The following is a 21,743-nucleotide window of genomic DNA, read 5'->3' as shown; positions in this document are numbered from 1 at the left end:
AAAGAGACTGGGCTCCAAGCTGCATGTGACCCTGCGAAGCCCCTACCTGCTCTTTAGCACTGAATATAGAATCAGGAGACGGGACCTGATGACACAAATCTCCCAAAAATGGCAGTTCCTCTTAGTGTGAGCAGGACAGATGAGAAAGCAAGTGCAAAAGGCTGTGGCCGTGACTGTTCCCGCCTCTCCCTCCTAGCTCACGCCTCGGCATCCCACCGTGCAAGCCTCTGGCCCTGTAGCCATGGCAACCAAATGAAGTAAATGCTTGCAGGAGGGTTCTCTTTTTCCACCTGTCATTGCCTAAGTGTTCTCACCATATCTTTTTTTTAACAGCAAGTTTAAGGAGAACGGCTTCGGAGCTTCTCTTGAAAGGGCAATCGTACTTGCGTCACTGTCCACCCATTACTTTGTGTTGCTTTTTGGAGTCATTAAACAGTCATGTGGAAAAATCCAAACAGTGAAATCAGGGGCTGACCATCTGCTCTATTATAAAACAGCAATGTGGGCAAACACCTGTGTTGCACGAAATGGACCCCGCTTGGTCTCCACAGCTGTAATCGCCAGCAAACACATCGGTTGTGAAAGCAAACACTGACTTGTGACGCTGAATCATTTGTGCATGGAAACTTTCAAGAAAAAAAAAACTGTGAGCTGCTCAGTTACATACCGACTAAATGAAGCGTTCATATTTATACGATAGATAATTAATGGAATAGTTCTGATAAAACTCAGATTGCTTCAAACCTGAATGCAAAATGTTTAGTCTTCTGAAGCCATATAGTAGCTCTGTGTGATGAAAAAAGGAAAACAAAAAGAGAACATTTTACTTTGTTAAATTCTGCACCGCAGGCACTATATTAGAGAGCTACAGTAAAGATGATTTTTAGTCAATAATGGCTTAAATTTTACTGGATGGATTTAGAACTGGCCTTTATTGGCATTGTATAGAAGAGCTCATGACATACAGGTTCAGGGTGATACATATTAGAGTAAATGCCAGTTATCATTAGGATATTACGTAAAGAGTTGTTCTCAAATATGCTAAAGTGAATAATTAGCCTAAATAATATATGATACCTACGTGTGTGTGTGTGTCCCTTTATATCTTTATTGGATTTAAAGGGAAAGTTCACCTGAAGAGGGATATTTGGACCGATCTGCGTATAAATAGTATGGCAAAAAAAAGCTTGTGGTATTGATAGGCACAAAGAACTCAATGGGTTAGAAGTGTGTCATATGTTAGCGTATCAGTGACTTTTAGCTTTTATTTAGCGTAATATTTATACACATTTTTCGTTAAACAGGGCTAGATTGGAACTTAACTAAAAGTATCGTTTCCATCCTTTTATTCTGCAGATCTACAAAAATATCTGGCCAAATGTGCTGTTATTGATTGCCGAGGGCATCTAGAGCTCAAGCCCCTGAGAAGTTATCTGTGGTCCTGACAGATTGCAGACATGACCTGACAGTTAATTATCACCTGTGGGACGGCATCACAAGCGTTAATACTCGGGCGTGAAATTCGGTGTCTCCTCAGTGTTTAGAACCCGCTTTCACAGTCATTGCCTTTAAAATGACAAAACCCATTAGATTCATGTCTAGTCAAGCTTTATATGGAAAAGTAACACTCAAACATGTCTGTTTTACAGAACTGGACATTGCAACTTAAAATATTTTGTTAAGAACAAAATCAGTGTAAAGGAATAAAAGATCAGTTGAAAATAGTTTACCTTTTAATATGATATTGTATTTCATCAACAGTGCACTGCCATACGGAGTAAAAAACAAAGTACTGGATGATGTTGCCATTGGGTCATGCAGGAAAAACCCTCATTTCAGATTGTTGTCTCTTTCTTTGTACTGTAACTACATAGTAGTTGGTTTCTAGGTATATGTGGTGTTCAGTTAAGATGGAGAACAAATATACTCCACGTTATAATGCAACACACATCTTTACTACATCGCTCAGTGTGACAGTTATGACACAGGATATGACTGATTCTGGGAGCTCTGGGCTCTTTTCAAACAACACACACTGAATTCAGAAACAGACGGCACAGCAATGAACACGCCATATTTTACTTGTTATGTAGACAATGAAGGAAAGTATTGATTATGGAAATTTGATGCCTTTTGTCATTGCAAATGGCGTTATCTGTGTAAAATCAGCTGTTTGGAGCACTAAAAACTTTCGGGTCATGATTTCCCTCAGGAGTTTTTGATTTATGAGTTACCAATTTAAAATATAAAAACGCTTAATTTACAGTTGATTCTTCTTATACCAACAGTTGCTTTCTTTTTTGCAAATTTTCCATTTGAGGCTTGACTGATGCCTGTTCAAATAGTTCACTCGCACTATTGTTATTACATTCTATTTCCCGTTTTATTCATAATTCTATTCAATTAAGCAATTCAAAATTCTAATGGGAAACCGTGCTAAGGTCTGCAAATGTATGGATGTCATGACTGAACAACTCTATTGTTATGGCATAGAAAGTGTCTATAACATTCGTTTACAGTTTGATTTTCTTTTAATGCTTCGTTTCACCTGCAAATACAAAGATTTTATTTTTTTTTTCTGGTTGGCTGAACAGCTATTTCAGTACATACGTGGGGGAAAAAAATAAAATCCTTCAATATGACAATATTACAGCTGCAGGTTTGAGTTCTGCTGATGATACCATGCTACAGTCTAGCTTTGTAAGTTTGTGCATATGGGTCAGCCGTGTCCTGACACCAGAACATTTACATTACATTAATATGCATTCGCGCTTCTTACATCCAACACAATATGATGGCTGAGGTTCTGTGAGCAGAATGGAATTCCTTTAAAATAAGATGGTCTTTGAATCACAATGATTTCTTTTTCCATCCCCAACATTTTTGAAGGCTAGCACACCGTCTGCTTCATTTCACACATCCAATTAATAATGCATGCACCGCAAAAATGAAGTTGTGATACCTGTCTGGGAAAAAGAGCTATATATTCTCGAAATAGTACATCCAGAGCATCTGTCGACAGCAACAATGGAACAGAGGATGGTGATATATTAGGATGTTAATGAAGTGATTCTTAAAATTGTGCAAAATACCTAATTCTATAGACGGGTGAAGCCCTTTCAAATAAGGATATGAAAGAAGCAAGACCGACAGACATGTTCATAAAGGAAAACACAAACAATCAAATGTCTTTTTCTGACATTCGGAAATCGTTTCCGCCGTACGCTCTATTGACAAAACAATTTTCTTGATGGAATTGACATTATGAACAGAAATGTATGCCTGTTAGTTACACACTGTATTAGTATTAATCGACACTAGACAGCAATCTGTAGACGCTTGAAGGTACAGTGGCCTCAGAACATATTTAGACACTTGATATGAGGAATGCCGAACCTTTAATCAGTCACAATTTCACTTTTGTGGAACTTTTTTGCAGTTGCATTTTACCACATTTTGATTGTGTATATATTCATTAAATTTACCTTTTTAATAATGACAGTATCGTCTAATTATTTTGTTGTTGTTTTGTTTTCAACCAAAAAGGAATCTTTTGCTTAGTTCGCTATTTTGTTACGTATTGCAATGTCTGACTTAACTGCCCAAACACATTTTGGGCCCACTGTACACCTTTTCAAATATACTTTTAAGACATGAGTTGTTGAATATAATATAATGACATTTGTAGAATGAACCTATCTCCATCTCGTAGATATTGTCTTTAGTCACATTAAGGATATTATATATCATTATATGTGAGTAGTACCGTAATTACGCTAAATAAATGTAATCTCGCTAAGATCACAAACTTTCTTTAAAGAAAAATAAATCTATATTTCAAAACACATTAACCTCAGTCCCTCAGTCAAAGCATTCTTTGGCAGATCTGGGCTGAACCAGTGTATATACCTGGTGGTTTGAGGGCCGATGTCAGGTAGGACCATTTAAAGTGCGGTATTTGACACGACTATTCACATTAAGCTCTATCCTTTCAATTATTAGGTAACGCTTTCTGTTCTACGTTATTTTTCCCATCTTTGAAACTCGAAGGAAAATGGCTTTCTATCATGTATACTTGGCTGTATAAAGATGCAACATTTCCTTGCGAAACTTGTAAAGCGACAATTCCTCATCGTTGCTCATCAGCGCATGTCTGAACCATCGCTGTCTACCGGTGCTATTTTGGCACGATCAACAAGTAGCACGGTTGTATTTTGCTAACTTTATATTGACGACATGAAGGGAAACTCTACGGACACGAGTATTCAACAACACTGAAACTCTACTGCAGGACAAGATCTCAAAGAATTTCCTTTAACAAGTAAATCCCTGGAAGTTTGCATACTAAGGCTTGCTTTCGTACCAAATATCCTTCGATTTTGAGGGTGCTGCGTCCATACTGGTCACTTTATTAGTGCTGACGCTATCAATCAGGTTATTTCTGCTCGAGTTCTACCTGGTGTCTGTTCAGTCACGCTGTTTGTTTGAACTCTGTCAGGAACTGGCAGCTCTGAATCAGATTGAAGGTCGCTCGGCTCTAAACCCCCTCCTCATTCTTCACTCTCCTCCTCGTCTCCTTTAGTGCCCTTGCTCCAGCGCTGAAAACAGTGGACAGTGGATGCCAGGAAAAAGCTGGCCATGATGGCGGCCACTGAGACGGAGATGCCCGAGAAGATGATGATGAGGAAATCAGTGAGGGTGAGCGTGATCTGGCACTCTCGAAAACTGTCCTGGGAGAGCTGGCTGAGAGGCACGCGGCGTCCGTCGGTGGGCAAGGAACACTCCATACCCTCTATACCTGTATAAACAGCACAGAAACAGAAGAATACAGTTTAGTTTTTAGTTAGACTGAGATCTAATATTTGCATTAAAAACATAAGTACATGTGATTTCATTTTTTATGAACATTCAAAAGGTATGAACTTTTTCAAAAGGTACACCTATTAGGTTCTAATATGTACACTTTAAGTAATAATGTGAACACTTTAGATACTAATACTAATATTTTAAGGTACCAAAGTGGTACCTTTTAAAAAGGTATCAACCCAGTGACAGCTTTTGTACCTTTATTTCTGAGAGTGTAGGTTTAAAAACTCTTGTGGTCTTCTTCTGACAGTATGATTTACTGCATGGGATTGTGGGTAATAGCCTGCATTAGAGTGTTGGATCGCAGCAAAAGGGCACAATCGGCTTCAAAAGGGGCGTTTTCTGAATCATAATATGATATTTAATGATTTATTTGAAAGAAATTAATAGTGAAATTAATGAAAAGTGACAGTGAGATTATAATGTTACAAATGATTCCTACTTCAAACAAACGCTATTCTTTTGAATTGCCATTTATCAAAGAATACAGGAAAAATGCATCACAGTTTCCACAAAAATATTAATAGGTGCAACTGTTTTCATCATTGATTATAATAACAAATGTTTCTTAAGCAGCAAATAGCATATTAGAATGATATCTGAATGATCATGCGACACTGAGGACTGGAGCAACAGTGCTTTGCCATTACATGAGTATGTTAAATTGCATTTAAAAGGTATTCGAACTGTTATTTTACATTGTAATGGTATTCGTAATATTACTGTTTCACTGTATTTTTGAAACAGTTTAATTTGCTGACCCTAAACCTTTAAACGATAGTGTAGATGTATCAATTTTACATTTATTTTTCAATAACTCCAAAATTCTCTATTTTATTTCTTTCATTCCAATGCAGTTTCTTGTCTAGTGTGAGCATTTCAATTCTAATTCAAACTCAGAACCCTGGTATAGGCATGCATATTGTCTGAATAACTTATAATGAAATAATTCGACTAAACACACAACAGATATATAACATAATGATAACATAAAGACCGTAATAGTACAGTTTATTAGTTAACATGCGAAGACTGTTACACACAATTGTACTGTATGTCCATTCAGATCAGACTTTTTGAATATTACAGATGTTAACGAAATGGCAGGGGGCTCATGAGATGGCCTAAAATAGCTCTCATGTTTATTTATGCCACTATTTGACCAGAACAGAAGTCAGATTGTCAGCACTCACTCATTTAAAACAACACACACACACACACACACACACACACACACACACACACACACACACGCATGCACGCACGCACGCACTCAGCATGGCCCCGCTGATTCACTGCTGCGTGTTAATGACACTAAATCAAGGGCATATAAGACTTGGGCACGTCGACAGCACATAATCATGAAATCCACAGAGAGGAATATCCGACAACAGCTTTCAGCTGCACAGAGAAATATAATCAACTGGCATTATATAAATGTAAATTATATATTTGTGTATGCGAGTAGATGTTAATAAGAGTGTGATTAGAGTTTACAAAAAGGAATTTAAAAGAGAAAAACGCATCTTCATCTAAATGAGCGCAAAACAAAAAGAAATAAGAAAGAAAGAAAAAAAAGAGTTCTGAAGATGATATCAAGGCAGGCTTGTTTTCTTCCATGGCTGATTGCTTAGATGCAAGAAATAAAACAGCGGGAGCATATCATGAGATCCAAAGATGATAAAACAAGCAACGGGCTTTTGAATCGTTTCTCTCTCTCTTTCTCTCTCTCTCACAGTCAGAACGTGCAGTCTCACAGAAAAACGGGAGTGATGACATGTTTGCTTTCATTGCTTTTAACAGCCAGGTCATCTGATGCACTGGAGCGTGAGGCTCTGTGTGGGAGATGTAACTATATCCAGAGCTAACTCACAGTTTGTGTGGGGTATCTGCACAACGGCAGAAGACGACAGAGGTGTGAATCTAGCTTCTCTCATTTTCACGTACTCTCTAATGTAAAATGCTGCAAGCATTTTAAACGGTTTAACTAGTAAACTAGTAAATTAACGTATTTAGAATTTTACTATGAAATCAGTTCACTCAAGGTCATTTTTGCTGAACAGGGCAATACCATAAGGCCTTGCATTTATTTATTTATTTTAAATAACTTAGAATTGTATGAAAATTTATATTTTTTAATTCATTTTAAAGAGTTCATTTTAAAACAGTTTTGAGTGAAGAGTAGTGCTTGTTGTTTATTGTTTCTCTGACCATGAATGTAGATATGGTATTATGTTTTCAAGGTGCAATGCAACACGTTTTGTTAAAAGACATTTTTAAAAAATGTGTAATAAGTAATTACGTCCCCACTGGATGCAGCTTATGCTTCATTTGTTCATTTGCCTTTATTGTTTTTGTATTATAACCCAGGACACAGTACCACGTTTATGGTAAGGAGCATAACATTTCCGTCAGACACTTACAATGTTCTGCCAATCACAATGCACTGGATAGCTGGCCAATGAGGGCACACCTTGCTTTTTTAGAACAATGAGCTTTGTACAAATCAACCCGTTTCAGGAAGGCGGGGCTTAGAGGAGAAACAATATGTGGAAAATAATGTGTTTGTTGAAACTTAAACTGCATGAACACATTGCATTACACCAAATAATGCTCTTTTTAGCAACATCATACGACATTTTTTTTCACCGTGAAGGATTTTCTGACTCACAAGTGAGAGTAAATTACCATAATAGTTCTGAAATCAATTCCGTTTCAACAAGATACTGTTATTTTATGATATACAGTATAACAGTGTGATAAGTAGTAGTCAGTATGTGGTCACATTCACAGTCAGATGTTTTACAGTGTGGAAACCGACGTGTAATTTCATTTATAAGGACTTGATGTAACAATTAAAGGCTATGAAGACATTTTAATTATGGGTTGTCACAGTCATGGCCTCAGCCTCAGTCCTGACACCAGCCAGCCTTGTGCTTTTATTATGCACTGAAACTCATGTTAGTTTCTGGCAAGTCGGTACATAGGAAATGTTCACAAATTACCAGCTGAAAAAGGAAGAATGTCGACTGGTAATCATACACGGTTGTAAACTGATACACTCTGCAGGCCTTGAGGTTGTCAGGATGTTATTCACAGAATGGTATTAGTCTGATATCTCATGGCATATTAGTCATCGGACCTCCTTGACAAGCGCTGACCTGTCTCTATCACAAACATGATACATGATTTCAGATTAACAACTTTATGTTGAGCTGTTAGATATTTAGCCGGGATGGAGCTTCCATAGAAACTGGAGTGTATTTTTTGTATAAAATGAATAGCTTCTAAGATAAATACATTTTGATGGATAAATTCCCTGTAGGTATCGTAAAATGCTGTTATGATTAACACAAAGGTGGAAGTACTTGGGGAAGCCAAGCTCAAAGCAGGTGGGTGGATGCTACTGGAGACAAACCTCAAGCACTGGAGTGCTGCGTAGTGGATCTTTAGCTCACTAAAATGGAAAATGCAAAACAAACATTGTTCTATGTCTAAATATATATCCTAATTTATTTCTAACCCAGCCAGGTTGATACGCTAAAATGAACGATTAGGGTAGATTGGGTAGATACTAATCATATGCAAACAAAAACTGAGTATCATATGCATGTTAAAATTCTCTGTACCATACCAGAAGTATTGTTTTTTTACTATACAAGTTTTTATTTTGTCTATTTCTATACATTTTCATGAGATCACTATTATTAATGTGTGTTTCATAATTTTATTTTCAAGAACTGAAGGGATGTGATGCAAGCAGGACTCATATTACCTCCTTAAGCACAATGTCTCATTTGCTGCAACACCGACTGTGAACTGTTTTACATTGTAATGTCCCCAGTGACCTCACAGCATTTACATATGAATATCTCTTCCATTTATAAGGGTCTGTGTATCTGCGTATCTGCGTATTGATTTTCACGTCAGATCTGAGAGTCTGAAATTTGAGCTTGGAGAGTCCATCTGTGCCTTGGTGTCAGGATAACTCGCTGGAGGATGAAGGAGATAAATTGCCTGTATTTATATTCACATAGCTTCATCACACACTCACCGCTCTGCTAACTTCAGACAGTGGCCTCCGGCACTTTAAGAGGCTATTCTCTCTGATCACGTGACCCCCACCTGTCTCTTCAGGTTGATTAATGTTGCTTAAGACTTCACAAATACCTGCTCAAGATGTCATTTTTTTCTTCTATTTTCGCTCTTAGGAAATGGATAGCGCAGGCTGTTCACAGAGAGAAATGAATCAATACTCAGTGTGGCAGGAAATATTCTTGACCTCAGTGCATCCTGACCTGGTTAAGGTTGGTAAATGATTTATTTCTATCACAGGTTACCGTACTTGAACGAGTGGCCTGGCCAGCCTGCTATAGAGCAGCCTGCCACATTTCGTGGAAATTAGGTTTCTGAAATGTCAATCATATTTATGTGTCCTCGGGGTGCACTGCATGTGCTGCAGTTCAAGGGGATTTTAAACACTGTTTGAGATTTATATATGTTGTAGATGGAGAACAAAAACAGGCAAACGCAGCATGTCCTGAAGAGAGAGGAGATGTAATATATGTTTGTTTTCAGAAAGGTAAAATTCAAGTTTATTTAAAGGAACTGTTCCACTAAGGATGCTCTGATTGATACTGCGGTGTCAGTATGTTCCCCTACCATAAAAAAGTAAGCTGAAAAGTGGAGCAGCTAATATTAAGCTCTTAAAGGGGAGTGTTTGATTTTTATAACAGTTAAAGGGGCAGAATGAGTCAAAACATTTTCAAAAGCAAGCATTTGAAATGTAAAATGCTACATGCTGACTTTTACAGAATTAGATGATGGGAAACATCACACGAGTAGAAGTGCAATATCGTTGTATATCAGCATGGCTGTGACAAGGCTTCCTTCTGCCCTGGTATAAAATCTAAATCTTACAGTTTAACAGCTAAGCCCAAGCCTCTGTTACTACTATTGACTGTAGAACGTATTGTAATTACTGTTTTTAAAGCTCACTGTAGAGTATTAATGAGAGAGATGGACTGAGCGAGTGTGATTACCTGCGTCTGATACAGAATTAATTTTTCAGCTCAATCTCATTAGTTAAAATGTCCGCTGTGGGAAGCGATATCTTTGTCTTATAAGATTTACGGTGAGAGCGCTGCTCAATGCATTTGTTGGCTGTGTCTTACAAGGTGTTTTTACAGAAAAAAAAATCACTTAGTAAAAAATTACTTCCTAGTTTACACCTCTGTACCAGTCATCTAATAGCGGAATAATGTAACTAAAATCACCATCACAAACACGCACTGTTTCCTATTACTATTACTTGAATTATATTTAGTAGACAACAACAGCCAACATAACAGTTTTTACAGATATTATATTAGATCCATGCATTACAGTAGCTCTTAATATAGATCTCAATGTTAATCGACCATTAAAAGAAAACAATCACTCACTGCTCTTGATTTTTTTAATCTTATTTTGAATAATACAAATAGCTATATTGTGATTAATAATATAGTAGTTATTATTAAAAAAAGAATTGGAGGAAAATATGCAAGGTTGCTTGATGATTTTGCTGTGAAATCTTTAGAAATCTTTTACTCGATTTTTCATAAAATCAACTGTGCTGACTCTATAGCTTTCAAATGGCTGTAGCTCAATCATTGTTGGTCTGATTCCAACAAGTCATATATCATCTTTAGTTTGATGTAAAATCTGCTCATTCTGACTCATTTTGCCAGCAAGGGCCACATTTAGGCTGAATGACTTCTGTTTCAAAACTTTGCATCTTACAGTTTGTTTCAGGTATATGTTAACACTGCCAACACCCTCGCTGTGAACGCAGAGCTGTGATAACTCAAACCGGTCAGATTCCCGGATAGCGCTAAGAGGCCCAGAGGAAAACTATCACACTCGCTCGCTTTTAATGAGAAGATCTGAGACAAGCTTTGCCTAGATGCTGTCAGGCTCTCTCTCGTGAGTGCCAAAAGATAGTCTTCTGTCTAGCATGGGTTCGGGATAGCTGAGATTAATCACTCAGATTTTCTCTGACCTTTCGACCTAAATAAGTTTTTGCTACAGGGAGTAAGCCTGATTCTGTCAGTTTTCACATTTAATATGACCCTGTTATACACCTGAGCAGTGTTGCTTCAGATCTGATAATGCGCCACTTTCAATTGTCAGCATGATGGGCTTTTTGCGAGCCACACAGAAGATCACACTGTTATCCTTTGTCAAAGATATTTTAGAGGGCAAAATTGTTCCGTTCTTGCTTACATCCATATTTTACTCCCCAAATTGGGGCAGTCGTGGCTTAATGGACAGAGAGTCGGACATGTAACCTGAACTGAGGTGAGACCCTTGAGCAGGGCACCGAACCCCCAACTGCTCCCTGAAGCTTACAATTGGCACAATCTGATTGTATGTAAATGCGAACTTATGAAATACATCTATCATGACTACTCTTTGGAGGGATTGGCATGGTAATGTATATAACAATGCATAACAATGCTGCTGCTGCGGCAGAGCAAGTACTGAAAAATGATACTGCCAATACATCCTCAACATGCTGCTTTAAGCATGAAAGAAATACTGCTGAGGCACATATAACATATATTAAATAACTCCCGTATAGCATATATGAATCACTCCATAGCAGATTTATACAGCTGGAGCTTGGGAAGTTTTCTGAAGCGTGCTGCCACTGCCTCAGCAAGCACTAGCCAAGTATTGAACGTTGAGCAGCAAGCCCATTGACTGCTAATACCAAAAGAACCAATCAGCTTTGCCATGTGACGATGTCATTATGTCAGATTCAGTTTAACCTACTAGACTGCACCATCTAGAGTTTCACAACAGGACTTTGGGTGAGTGTGTGTGAATATTACAGTTTTCCATAAATATTAAGCTGCACGACTACACCAAATTGATGTACTAAAGTGATTTCTGAAGGATCAAGTGACACTGTTGAGAGCTTGTAATAAATTAATTCATTACTTAGAATTAAGTTACCCATAAATGTAATAAAAACTGCCTTTTTTGAGCATAAGAGACTTGAATTATATTAAGAATAATCATGTCGCCTCAAATGTAGCAGCATTTTTTATAATCAAACACAACGTGCAAGATATGGCTTAGTATATACATACGCCCGCACTGAAATACACCATACATTCTTCCTCATCTAGTGAACCGCGCAGCATTCAGTATATTAGGAATAGTGGCGGGCGAGCGATTTGAAGCGACTTGGATGTCGTCAAGGTGATGTCGGCACTTGATGGATCACTTTCAAAATTAGCGTCTGGTAAGAGGAATGAATGCTCCGATGTAACACACTCTTGCCAGTGATTGATTTACCTGGCCGATGTGAGCCTGATATTGGAGTCTGGCATCGTCCCCATCTCTAACTCCATTCAGGCCATTGACTGCAGACGCATGAATAGCCGGTGTGCATTTCAGCGTATTGACAACCTTGCCTGACCTCAGCTTAACTCTAGCTTTGCTCTCTACCTTGTAATACACTGCACAGGTACTCAAGGGCTCTCTTCGAAGGTACAAGTATGAGCTTGTTTGATTGAGCTCAGAAAACGATGCTGTTTTGCATGCATTTGCATTTAAACACAAAATCAGTGTAAAAGATGGAGCTCAGAGAAAGGTCAAGGGGAGGTAGAGAATTAGTAAGCGAGAGGAACTCATATTATAGTAAAGAAGCTCTCCATCCTGTGTCAGCAAGAGCTGTGCGTGACTCATTCCAATCAGGAGGGGTTTCCCTCATACGGGGGATTGGATGATGTCACAGACACATGGTACTGCTCTCAGTAGTGCATTTAGATTTGCTCTGGATGCCATTTGCGGCATGAAGCAGACCATAAGGTGGATTATTTTAAGCGCGTAAAAAATACACGCTAACGCACTCACGGAAACATGCCAGCAGCCACAAAGCAGACAGGATCTAGAGTTTTATTACAAACAATGTGGGAGCAGAACATACCGCATACATAACACACTACGTGCTGAGGATTGATTTAATCTCTATTACATAATGAAGATATAGGCAAAAACACAGCACGCAAGTCAATATATGGGCTTGGACATGCCAGATGGTGGAAATGAATTCAATTTTATTTATTTGGCCACCTGTTTAGTTAATCATGTGATAAAATACTAAACAGTATAGAATATACCTGATAGAAAGCTGGCAAAAATTCACATGATTCTTTTAATTTAGTATTCATCATTGAGTGAGAACCAGTAAGCCTTTGGTCATGTCCAGTCTTCAGTCTCCAGAGAACACACTAATAAATGTTCACCTTTCTAAAAAAGTTTGTTGCTTTAAAAAAATAAATAAATAAAGCAAAATACATATAGCTAAAATACATGTGTTCATCTCAAACTGAGGTCAGTTTATTAGGTTTCGGTTGACACGTCTTGGGTGGAAAGAGCTGGTTGTAAATCAGTTAAAACGAGTCCCTTCAGACTCCTGTTACGCTGGTCAGGGCAGTCTGAGGTCACAGGTGATGTTAATTATAGATGTGCTTTGTTCTGTCTTAACCATGAGCAGTGATGACAGCCGTGGATCATGTTTACACTCGTTTCCCTCGTAAAAGATTCATGGTGGAGGCTGCTGGTAGGCTGAGAAAGTGCACTGAGCACATCCTCCCCTGAGGACACTTTGTGAGCAAAGAGTCAAGTAATTTTCTTAAAACCATTCTCATGTTTCACAACATTTTCACAGGGAATTCATAGGGCAAAACTAAATAGGGAATTCAAGTTCTCGCAACCAATGAAAGCTTGATGGGGGGAATGGAGTCAGCTGTGCCACTTTTTACATCCAGTCAAGGAGAAATGTGAAGAAATGTTGAGGGATATGTGTATAATTATATAATATATCTTACAGTGAGCATAAATAAGGTTTATAATAATAATAGTAGTATTATATGCCTGTCGTCTAATTGATAAACGCTAAAATATATACAGACCCACTTCCTGATTAGGATATTGTTTGATTTTCAAATAGATTTTATAAAAAAAAAAACACTTTATTTCTGTATGTATAGTTTAAAAAACAGCATATATTTAACATCACCGTATGTTTAATTATTCATCCATTAAAAGACACCCCTAGTGACCAGCTTTTTGCCTTTATCTACCAGACATAGTTCAAAGGTCACACAATAAAGGGCTTATCCAGCCATTATATCATTACATCAGCCAGTATCCAGTGCAGCCCACCCTGCCAGGCTGCTTAGTCTGTGCTCAGGGCGTATGATCACATGGGCACATGGGAAATCAAAATGTGTGAAAGAGAGCACTAGCAAAACAAGCAGAGCAAGTCTGCGCTGGTTACACACCGTTCACGACAAGCGTAGAATAAACGACTTCAATAGCAGATCCATCTATCTATCTAATATTTAAAAATTGAAAATATGCAACATTATTTCATTTTAGTGATTTATTAAATGTTGCAACTGCTATATTGATAAATACAGAAAATGAGCTCAAACGATATGGTCTCTGGTGATACAAACCAGGCTCGGCAGTGATTGACTGTAATGGACTTTGATTTATTCTGAATGTGGATGCTCACAGAGAATTATCCAGACACCCTCATCCTCCAAAACGAGTCTCCATCTGATATCACATACTTGTGTATTGAACACATGAATACAAATCACACATGCTCTTGAACCTAAGTGCGTGCTTAACATTTCATCTGAACATATCAGTTTGTATGCAGTAGATTCCTAGTCATTTTTAGGGGATTTCTAATGAATGAAAGACAGCACATTTCAGAAACCAATTTTAAATAAAAAAACAATTTTTTTAATTAATTATGATTCGATTAATTTATATAAATAATTCGATTTTTTTTTTTTAAATCAATAAGAAAATGACCCTTACATAGGTTCTTATTGTACCATCATAATCCGAACCGGTAGGTGACTTAAGAAAAATGCTGGTGAATAACTCATCTTTGGGTGTTATTTCAGTGAGATCAGATCAAACAATGTAACATAGCCTGAGGAACGGTGAGAGGATAATCTACAGTAATATTTTCAGCTTCTAATCCAACAGTTTCTTTCCCTTATCATTTTTCTCATGCAGCTAGAAATAGAAGACCTGATAGTTCCTGCTGCTGGGAAATCCATCTTCTCATTAAGGGGATAATCCACGGTGAGCTCTGATGCTGCAGATATGCATTCGCCAATTGCATTTCTGACCAACACAAAGCATCTCGGGGTGAGATCAGCGGTTGAGCTGAGGAGTTCAAAAGGGTAATAAACCATTCCTCTGATATGTGGAGAGGAGCTAATGTTTATTTGATTTAAAACTCAATTTTCCTAAACCCTAAGGCAGCATATACAGATGCTCTAGAAGCTCCTCTCTTGGAGAATTTACTATCACATATCTTAGACTAAAAATGCAATGCTCCAAGTATAATCTGCTGTATTCAAATCAATAATTGCAGTAGTTGATTAAATCACAGATCATCAGTTATCAATCTGAACGAATTAGCACCATGTTCTCATTCATCATATCTATATAAGTCAAGTCCATCTTCAGGCAGATAAATAGCCTGTTAGGACGTGCAGTCCAGTCATCTGTTTATACTGGCTCCAAAGGTCATTCTAGGCTGTTTGTAGTTATAACCAGCTGCTCTCGGACTTCCTCAAGTCATAAGAGCCCAGTGATGCAGAAATAAGTGGAAAACATGAGGTGAGATGTGCACTCCTAACTCAATTTCAGAGTGCTTCTACGGCGGCCCTGTTGGCGGGTGCGCCTGAGGCTTGGCTTTGCTTTTGGCTTCCTGTGTGCTGCTGACGCTGATGCTGATGTGAGCTTGGCTCCCTTCTCTCATACAATTCATTATGACCCTCTAATGACTGCTTTGAAAGCCCATGATAAATTTATTTGTCGGAGCCACCGAGGGATCTCATATTTTACCCAGTGCACAAACATCTTTTCAAGGACCGAATCAAAATGTGCATTAGCGTAGCAAATGCAATGAAAATGGCCCAGTGATATGGTAATAAAAATGATTTTATGCTCACTGTGGTTGAATCATCAGTAACTTCTATTAAAGACTAGGGCCTATACACGAGACTCATGAAGACTGTCTTTTAGTAGCCCTCGCGTGTTTACTTCCCACAAGCAGCTCTTAACTTCTCTTTGCACTAAAGTAAGGTCATGTCCGTATGTAAACAAACAGCACAAGCGGCTCAACTAAATGACACATAATGGAGCGCTGGGGCCGCATGGTGTTTGCCCATTAGATATAATGTTTGTTCAGAGTTATCTATTTTCCATTTTAGCCACAGAGAAATGATGACTGGGATTGTATATACAATTTCTAGTTGTAAATCTCCCTGTCCTCTTGAGGAATAATATAACAAGTAGATAGATAGAGGGAGATAAGATCATTTTATTCACCATCTGATTTATGAGCTAACACTGCTTGTTTATTTGAACAGAACGCAACACAACTTTAGCGGAAATGCTGTAAACACTGCATTTAAAGAAATAAACAGATGATTATGACTAAATGTTTGTACTCTATTTTTGTATTTTATTTCAGATATTTTAGAGGTAATATGTTAGAGGCATTCAGCAATATAAAGACAAGCCTCTACGGAAAGTAAAAATGCTTCTTTTTGCTACTTGTCGATGAATTTTAAATAAAGCGTCCAGTGGAAATTCCCCAGCTCCCATCTTCAACATCATTTATTTAATAGAAAAACACTGAGCTTTATATGTCAGACAGTGAACTGAATCTTTGTATAAGCTGATTTTTTTTGTTTTCCATTCCCCCTTCTCCTGAGAATGATGCTCTGTCATTTTTTCTCTCTTAGTCTCTTAGTCTTTTATGACTATTTCTGAGACAAGAGATTATATATGCTTTTTCTATGCTTTTAGAACAAGCTGTTTTTTTATGCTGTACAACCCTTACACAACAGTATTGTGACCATCATACAGTGAGGGTATTATTATGCATTGTTATGGTACGGTGAATACAAACCAAAACATGGTTAATCAACAGTACCAATAGTACGTCATAATTAAATGCCAAAAATGATATTTCATTCTCACTCTTTTATGTTCCATAGAGAAGAGAATGTCATACAGATTTAGAAAGGTATGAAGGTATGAAGAGTAGATGATGATTTGAATTTATATTCTGGAGTGCACATCTCTTTAACCTCTGTGAACTCTACCACAAACTAATCACAGATCAGCATAAACAGGTTATTTCCATCACCGTAACCCCAAAGAACAGCAGAACAGCATTGCAGTAAGAAAGTTTCCATATAAAAAGCATATCCATAACCGGCTGGTATATGACACCCGATTGTTTGCAGAAGCAGGTGTTTGACATGCATAACATGTATAACGATCACAAACCACATTCCCATACGGAATGCAAAACGTGAGCTTTGTTGAGGATAAGGGCATCACTGCATACTTGCAGGGGTCGCACAATGTTTCTGTGCTGTCCTCATTTATCTGTCATTACTCTGGAAATCCCTTGTAGTCATTGTGGGGGTGGGAGAGAGAGAGCTAAATTTAGATCAGAGGAAGAGGTCCCTTGTTTAATCTGGAGTAATATAAATAGCTATGAATCCTGTCATACAGTAGCGTTTATGCAACAGCGAGAGAAGGTTCAACAAGCTACAATAGTTGATGTCAACATTCAAAGACTCACCATTCGGAAGCTTGTGACTGTTTTCCACCAGCCAGGTGAACAGGTTGGCAAAGTTGCAGTTGCACACCCAAGGGTTGCCCTCTAACCGCACCACCCTGAGAGAGGGCAGCTGGCTCAGGGCACCCACCTGTAGCCCGGACAGGGCATTGCGTTCTAGTTCTAGTTCACGCAAGGAGGTAAGACCCATGAAAGCATCTTCGCTGATCATGCTCAAATGCGGGTTGTTGCCCAAGCGCAACTTAATTAAGCTCCTTGAATCCCCAAAAGTCCCTTTGGGGATCTCGGTCAGGTTATTGCAACCGAGGTCCAGGAAAACCAGCCTGGAGGAAGTGCTAAGGGTGCCTGGCTCGATGTGTGAGAGCGAGTTGTTGCGAAGGTCCAGGTAGACCAGGTCGCTGTAGAGCACGAGGAAATCTGAAGGAATCCGTGGGATCCAGTTGTTTGCCAACAGCAGCCTCCGCACGTCCAAGGGGATCTCGTCGGGAAGACGGGTCAGTCCGCGCCCGCTACAGTCCACAGTGTGAGGGTCTGGGCAAAGGCAGGTTGCTGGACAGTTTTCCCCTTGAGTGAACAAAGCGAAGAAGAGCAAGGCAAGGACAGGCTGGAGCCGGTAGACACATGGCAACATGGTCAAGAAAGAGGGGGAAAATAGAGGGAATAGGGTCAGGGGCAGAGGGGTGAGGGTCAGAGGGCAAAAGACTAGGAAAGGGGAGGGGAAGGAAAAATCGAGCCGAGAATCAGTGCCAGCGCAGGAGCATCTTGCCGTCCTGGGCAAAGAAATCTTATGGCTTGCACATGGAGCAGCTCGAGCAAGACGCGGACGCTGTTTTCCGAGAGATCATGTAGCAAGCAGCCCCGGAGTGACGAGCAGACTGCTGGCTTTGAAGGCACGAGGGGAGGAGAGATAGCGAGCTGTGGGAGTGAGCGCGAAAGCATGAGAGACTGAGAGAAAGGGGTGGAGAAAGCAGCAGACAGAGGTAAACAGAAAGCAGAGAGCAGAATGAGTGGAAAATCAGAGGCACGAACAGATTGGCAGCGTGGAAGAGGAGGGGTGTTCTTCCAGCCGCTCTCTCGCAATTAACCCGCGCTTGATCGAAGCCAGGCGGTCTGACACAAAAGGATTCAGCAAAGAGAGGCTCTGTCATGGTGAGCAAAGAGTGAAATTGTTGCATCCCTCCATTTGTCCCTCATCTGAGCGCAGGAATGATTGCTCTACCGGCGTCTGTCAACATGACCCTTGGCACTTCGGAGCTGTTGTAACTGAGCTGTCATGGTCCTAATGAGGAGAATTCCCACAGAGAATTAGGTGCGAGGCAGTGGTGTCCTCTTCCCGGTTGTCTTTTTCCTCTTCTTATCTCCCTTTCGTCTGGCTCCCGCGCACCGTACGATGCCTAGGCACGACTGTGTCTGATGAGAGGTTGTACAGCCCGTTTTTGCAGCTCTGTTGCTATGGTGAGGAAATCCAAATATCCACAAAGAAGTTGTCTGCATGCAGATTAGAGACCGGCGGGGAGAACGGGGGAAGTCTATCAGCATGCTGGCTCATGGACTGCTTTTGTCCTGTGTTGTCTTTGCTGTTTAATATGGAGGAACGAGGCGACCATGCACTCAACATGTGATGTCATTTCCTTGTGAGATAAACAGTCACATAATTTGCAACAGATTTTGCATGCAGTCCTGTTTTTGTGTTCTTTTATCAGCTTTATTAGCCTCTTATAAAAATCTATTCTGTATGTCAAGGAAAGCATTTGAACCCACGTAATAGATTCTAGTGATTTTCTTGTCTTGACCTTCATACGACATAAATCGATTCCTAGAGATTTTCAGAGGCGAAGCACACAGACCCAGCCCTGTTTTATTATATTTTACTAAGCAGACGTCAGTGCCACAGTTAATTAGGGAAGTTTCTGGAAGCAAAGGGCACGTCTTCATTCATTTAGCTATCACCAGGCAGTTCACTCAATCATTGCCGCTTAGTAAAGGACAGCAGGGAGGAGCTAGACAGCGTCAGACTCTCACACAGCTCCTTCAGTGTCTCCAGACAGGTAAATGGAATTATGAAAACAGACTTTGGTCACGACACAAAGAAAACCAGAAAATAACATGAAGTGTAAGGTGAAACATGGCATCTTGGGGTCACAAAGCTATCAGTCTGCAATCTAATAGGGTATTTGAAAGAGTCGTGACCTAGAGTGAATACTGTAATTTACAGCTCACTGCTTAGTGCACTCATCCAGAATAAAGGCAGGCTTGAAAGCATCTTGCAAAAGGACATTCTCTGTGGGCCAACCTTCCTCTTGAAGACGATGATCTTTGCAACTGACCTAAAGTTTCACATCAACTGAATTTGTCATACTGAAAAAAAGTAATTGTCTTCAATTCATAAATATATTCCATCATCTCTCCTTTAGATTCCAAAAGCAAAAATAAATGGTGCTAACAGACGCAAACAAAAAATTGGTGCTAATAATCCTAACTTATCTCCATGCTGAAATCTCAGATGGCCAGACAGCGATGCATTTTTTATGAATCACTAAAATATTGGTGTACAGGATGAAGTGAGCCAGAGAGCGTCATGAACACCATGAGACGTGAACTTATAAAAGCTTACTTTTCTTATATCTGTTATATATCTGTTATATATCTGTTATATATATATATATATATATATATATATATATATATATATATATATATATATATATAATTTTTTTATATATATAAGTATATTATATATTATATAAGTATATTTGTTAGAAATTTTGATTGTTTCACTTCTGACGAAAGCTTTCTGAATATCAATCAATCAATCAATGAATCAATCATTTTTATTTATATAGCGCTTTTAACAACACAGGTTGCATCAAAGCACTGAATGAATAAACATTAATGTATATACACTCAAGCATTCAGTAGTTTGTTTTGTTTTTTACCTATAACACCTCCTATGCCTTCCTGGAAATACAGACAGGATCTAAGGATCGATGCAATACAAGGAAAGTGAAGATGCATCTAGAACATCGCTCGTGTCTTTATAATAGTGCACACTCCCAAAGGGAAAGTTCTCTATTGAAGTTCCATAGTTAACTTTGCATGTGTAAAATTAAGTCTCCTCCCGGTCCTTCCCCACAGACCTCAGACCCGGTCCAAGAACGGAAGCCTTTGAAGGATCCCTCAAATTATCTTTGGAATGAGGCCATATTACCATAAATCTGCACAATTAATGAGATTCACATGGAAAATATGTAGGGGGCATGAGTGTCTGTGACAGGGGATTGCAATCATAACTTTCCAGTCGCTGAAAATAAATACTGTACTTAATATGGGACAAACAAACTCCTGCCTTTCTCTTGCATTTAACATTACAGCTGACGTACTGGCAGTATAGTTTCTACTGATGGCACTGTGTGTATTGTAATTATGTAATTTGTTTCAATATCGTTCTTAATTACCTGAGCTAAATGCACTAAGCAAACAGCTGTATTAAACTATATTAAAACACAACAACGTAACAACAAACTTAAAATGAAAGCTATTATTTGGCTGGAAATGAAGTAATAAAATGCTAATCTTGCTAAAACATTATGTAGATTTTTATTCTTACTTCTTTGAAGGTCAAGGTCAAACGAAGTACTTGTTTTGATTGACACAATTCTCTGACACTGTTTTAAAAATATCTGCTGTTTATGTGGCACTGAGAATTATAAAACCAGCCCTGACCTCTCAAATGAAACTAAAGAAAGGTCATTTATTGATTTATTCTTTGGTACGTTTAGTGCCAGACACTGCTAATGTGACCGAAAAACTGTCAACTGTTTCAAAAATGTATAGGAAAGTTAAAAAGCATACTACATTAAAATCACCAGTTCATCTTCATCAGATATTAAGTAGATTGTTACATTTATTCTGCAATAGCATTCATACTATGTTTGGGAAGACCTGTTTTACTGCAGGTGTTGAACAGGAGGTTACTTATTACTTATTTAATTGACATTATAACTTGATGTTGTAGTTTTTACTATGAACAATAATAAATACCACAATAACACACCATTTTAAATATCTAAAAATAAAGTATTTGTTACCCGTGAAGTTCATATTGTAAATTCTAAAGAAAACAAAGAATAATTGCAGAAAGTAAAGCACTAACTCAGCACAGCAGACACTTTGTTTTGTTTATGCATTG

General features: G+C 38.6%; 1 protein-coding gene across 1 annotated transcript; it reads right to left on the bottom strand.

Moving 5' to 3' along the window:
• Positions 1-2,512: 2,512 nt before the first annotated feature.
• Positions 2,513-20,167, bottom strand: lrrc38b (leucine rich repeat containing 38b). Its single transcript, XM_043252949.1, has 2 exons — positions 17,558-20,167; positions 2,513-4,798 (listed from the first exon to the last, which is right to left on the bottom strand). The coding sequence occupies exons 1-2, from the start codon at positions 18,183-18,185 to the stop codon at positions 4,551-4,553; spliced, it is 876 nt and encodes a 291-aa protein (XP_043108884.1). The 5' UTR covers positions 18,186-20,167; the 3' UTR covers positions 2,513-4,550.
• Positions 20,168-21,743: the final 1,576 nt, after the last annotated feature.

The sequence above is a fragment of the Puntigrus tetrazona genome, chromosome 11 (genome assembly GCF_018831695.1).
Source record: "Puntigrus tetrazona isolate hp1 chromosome 11, ASM1883169v1, whole genome shotgun sequence".
Lineage (NCBI taxonomy): Eukaryota > Metazoa > Chordata > Actinopteri > Cypriniformes > Cyprinidae > Puntigrus > Puntigrus tetrazona.
This window is presented reverse-complemented; position numbering and strand designations above follow the sequence as displayed.

Bases quoted from the DNA above. Each gene is read 5' to 3' on its own strand.
- lrrc38b (XM_043252949.1), bottom strand. From the start codon at position 18,185: ATGTTGCCATGTGTCTACCGGCTCCAGCCTGTCCTTGCCTTGCTCTTC. The intron at 4,799-17,557 runs GTGAGTCTTTGA...CTGTTTATACAG, and splicing joins CAGTCACAAGCTTCCGAATG to GTATAGAGGGTATGGAGTGT.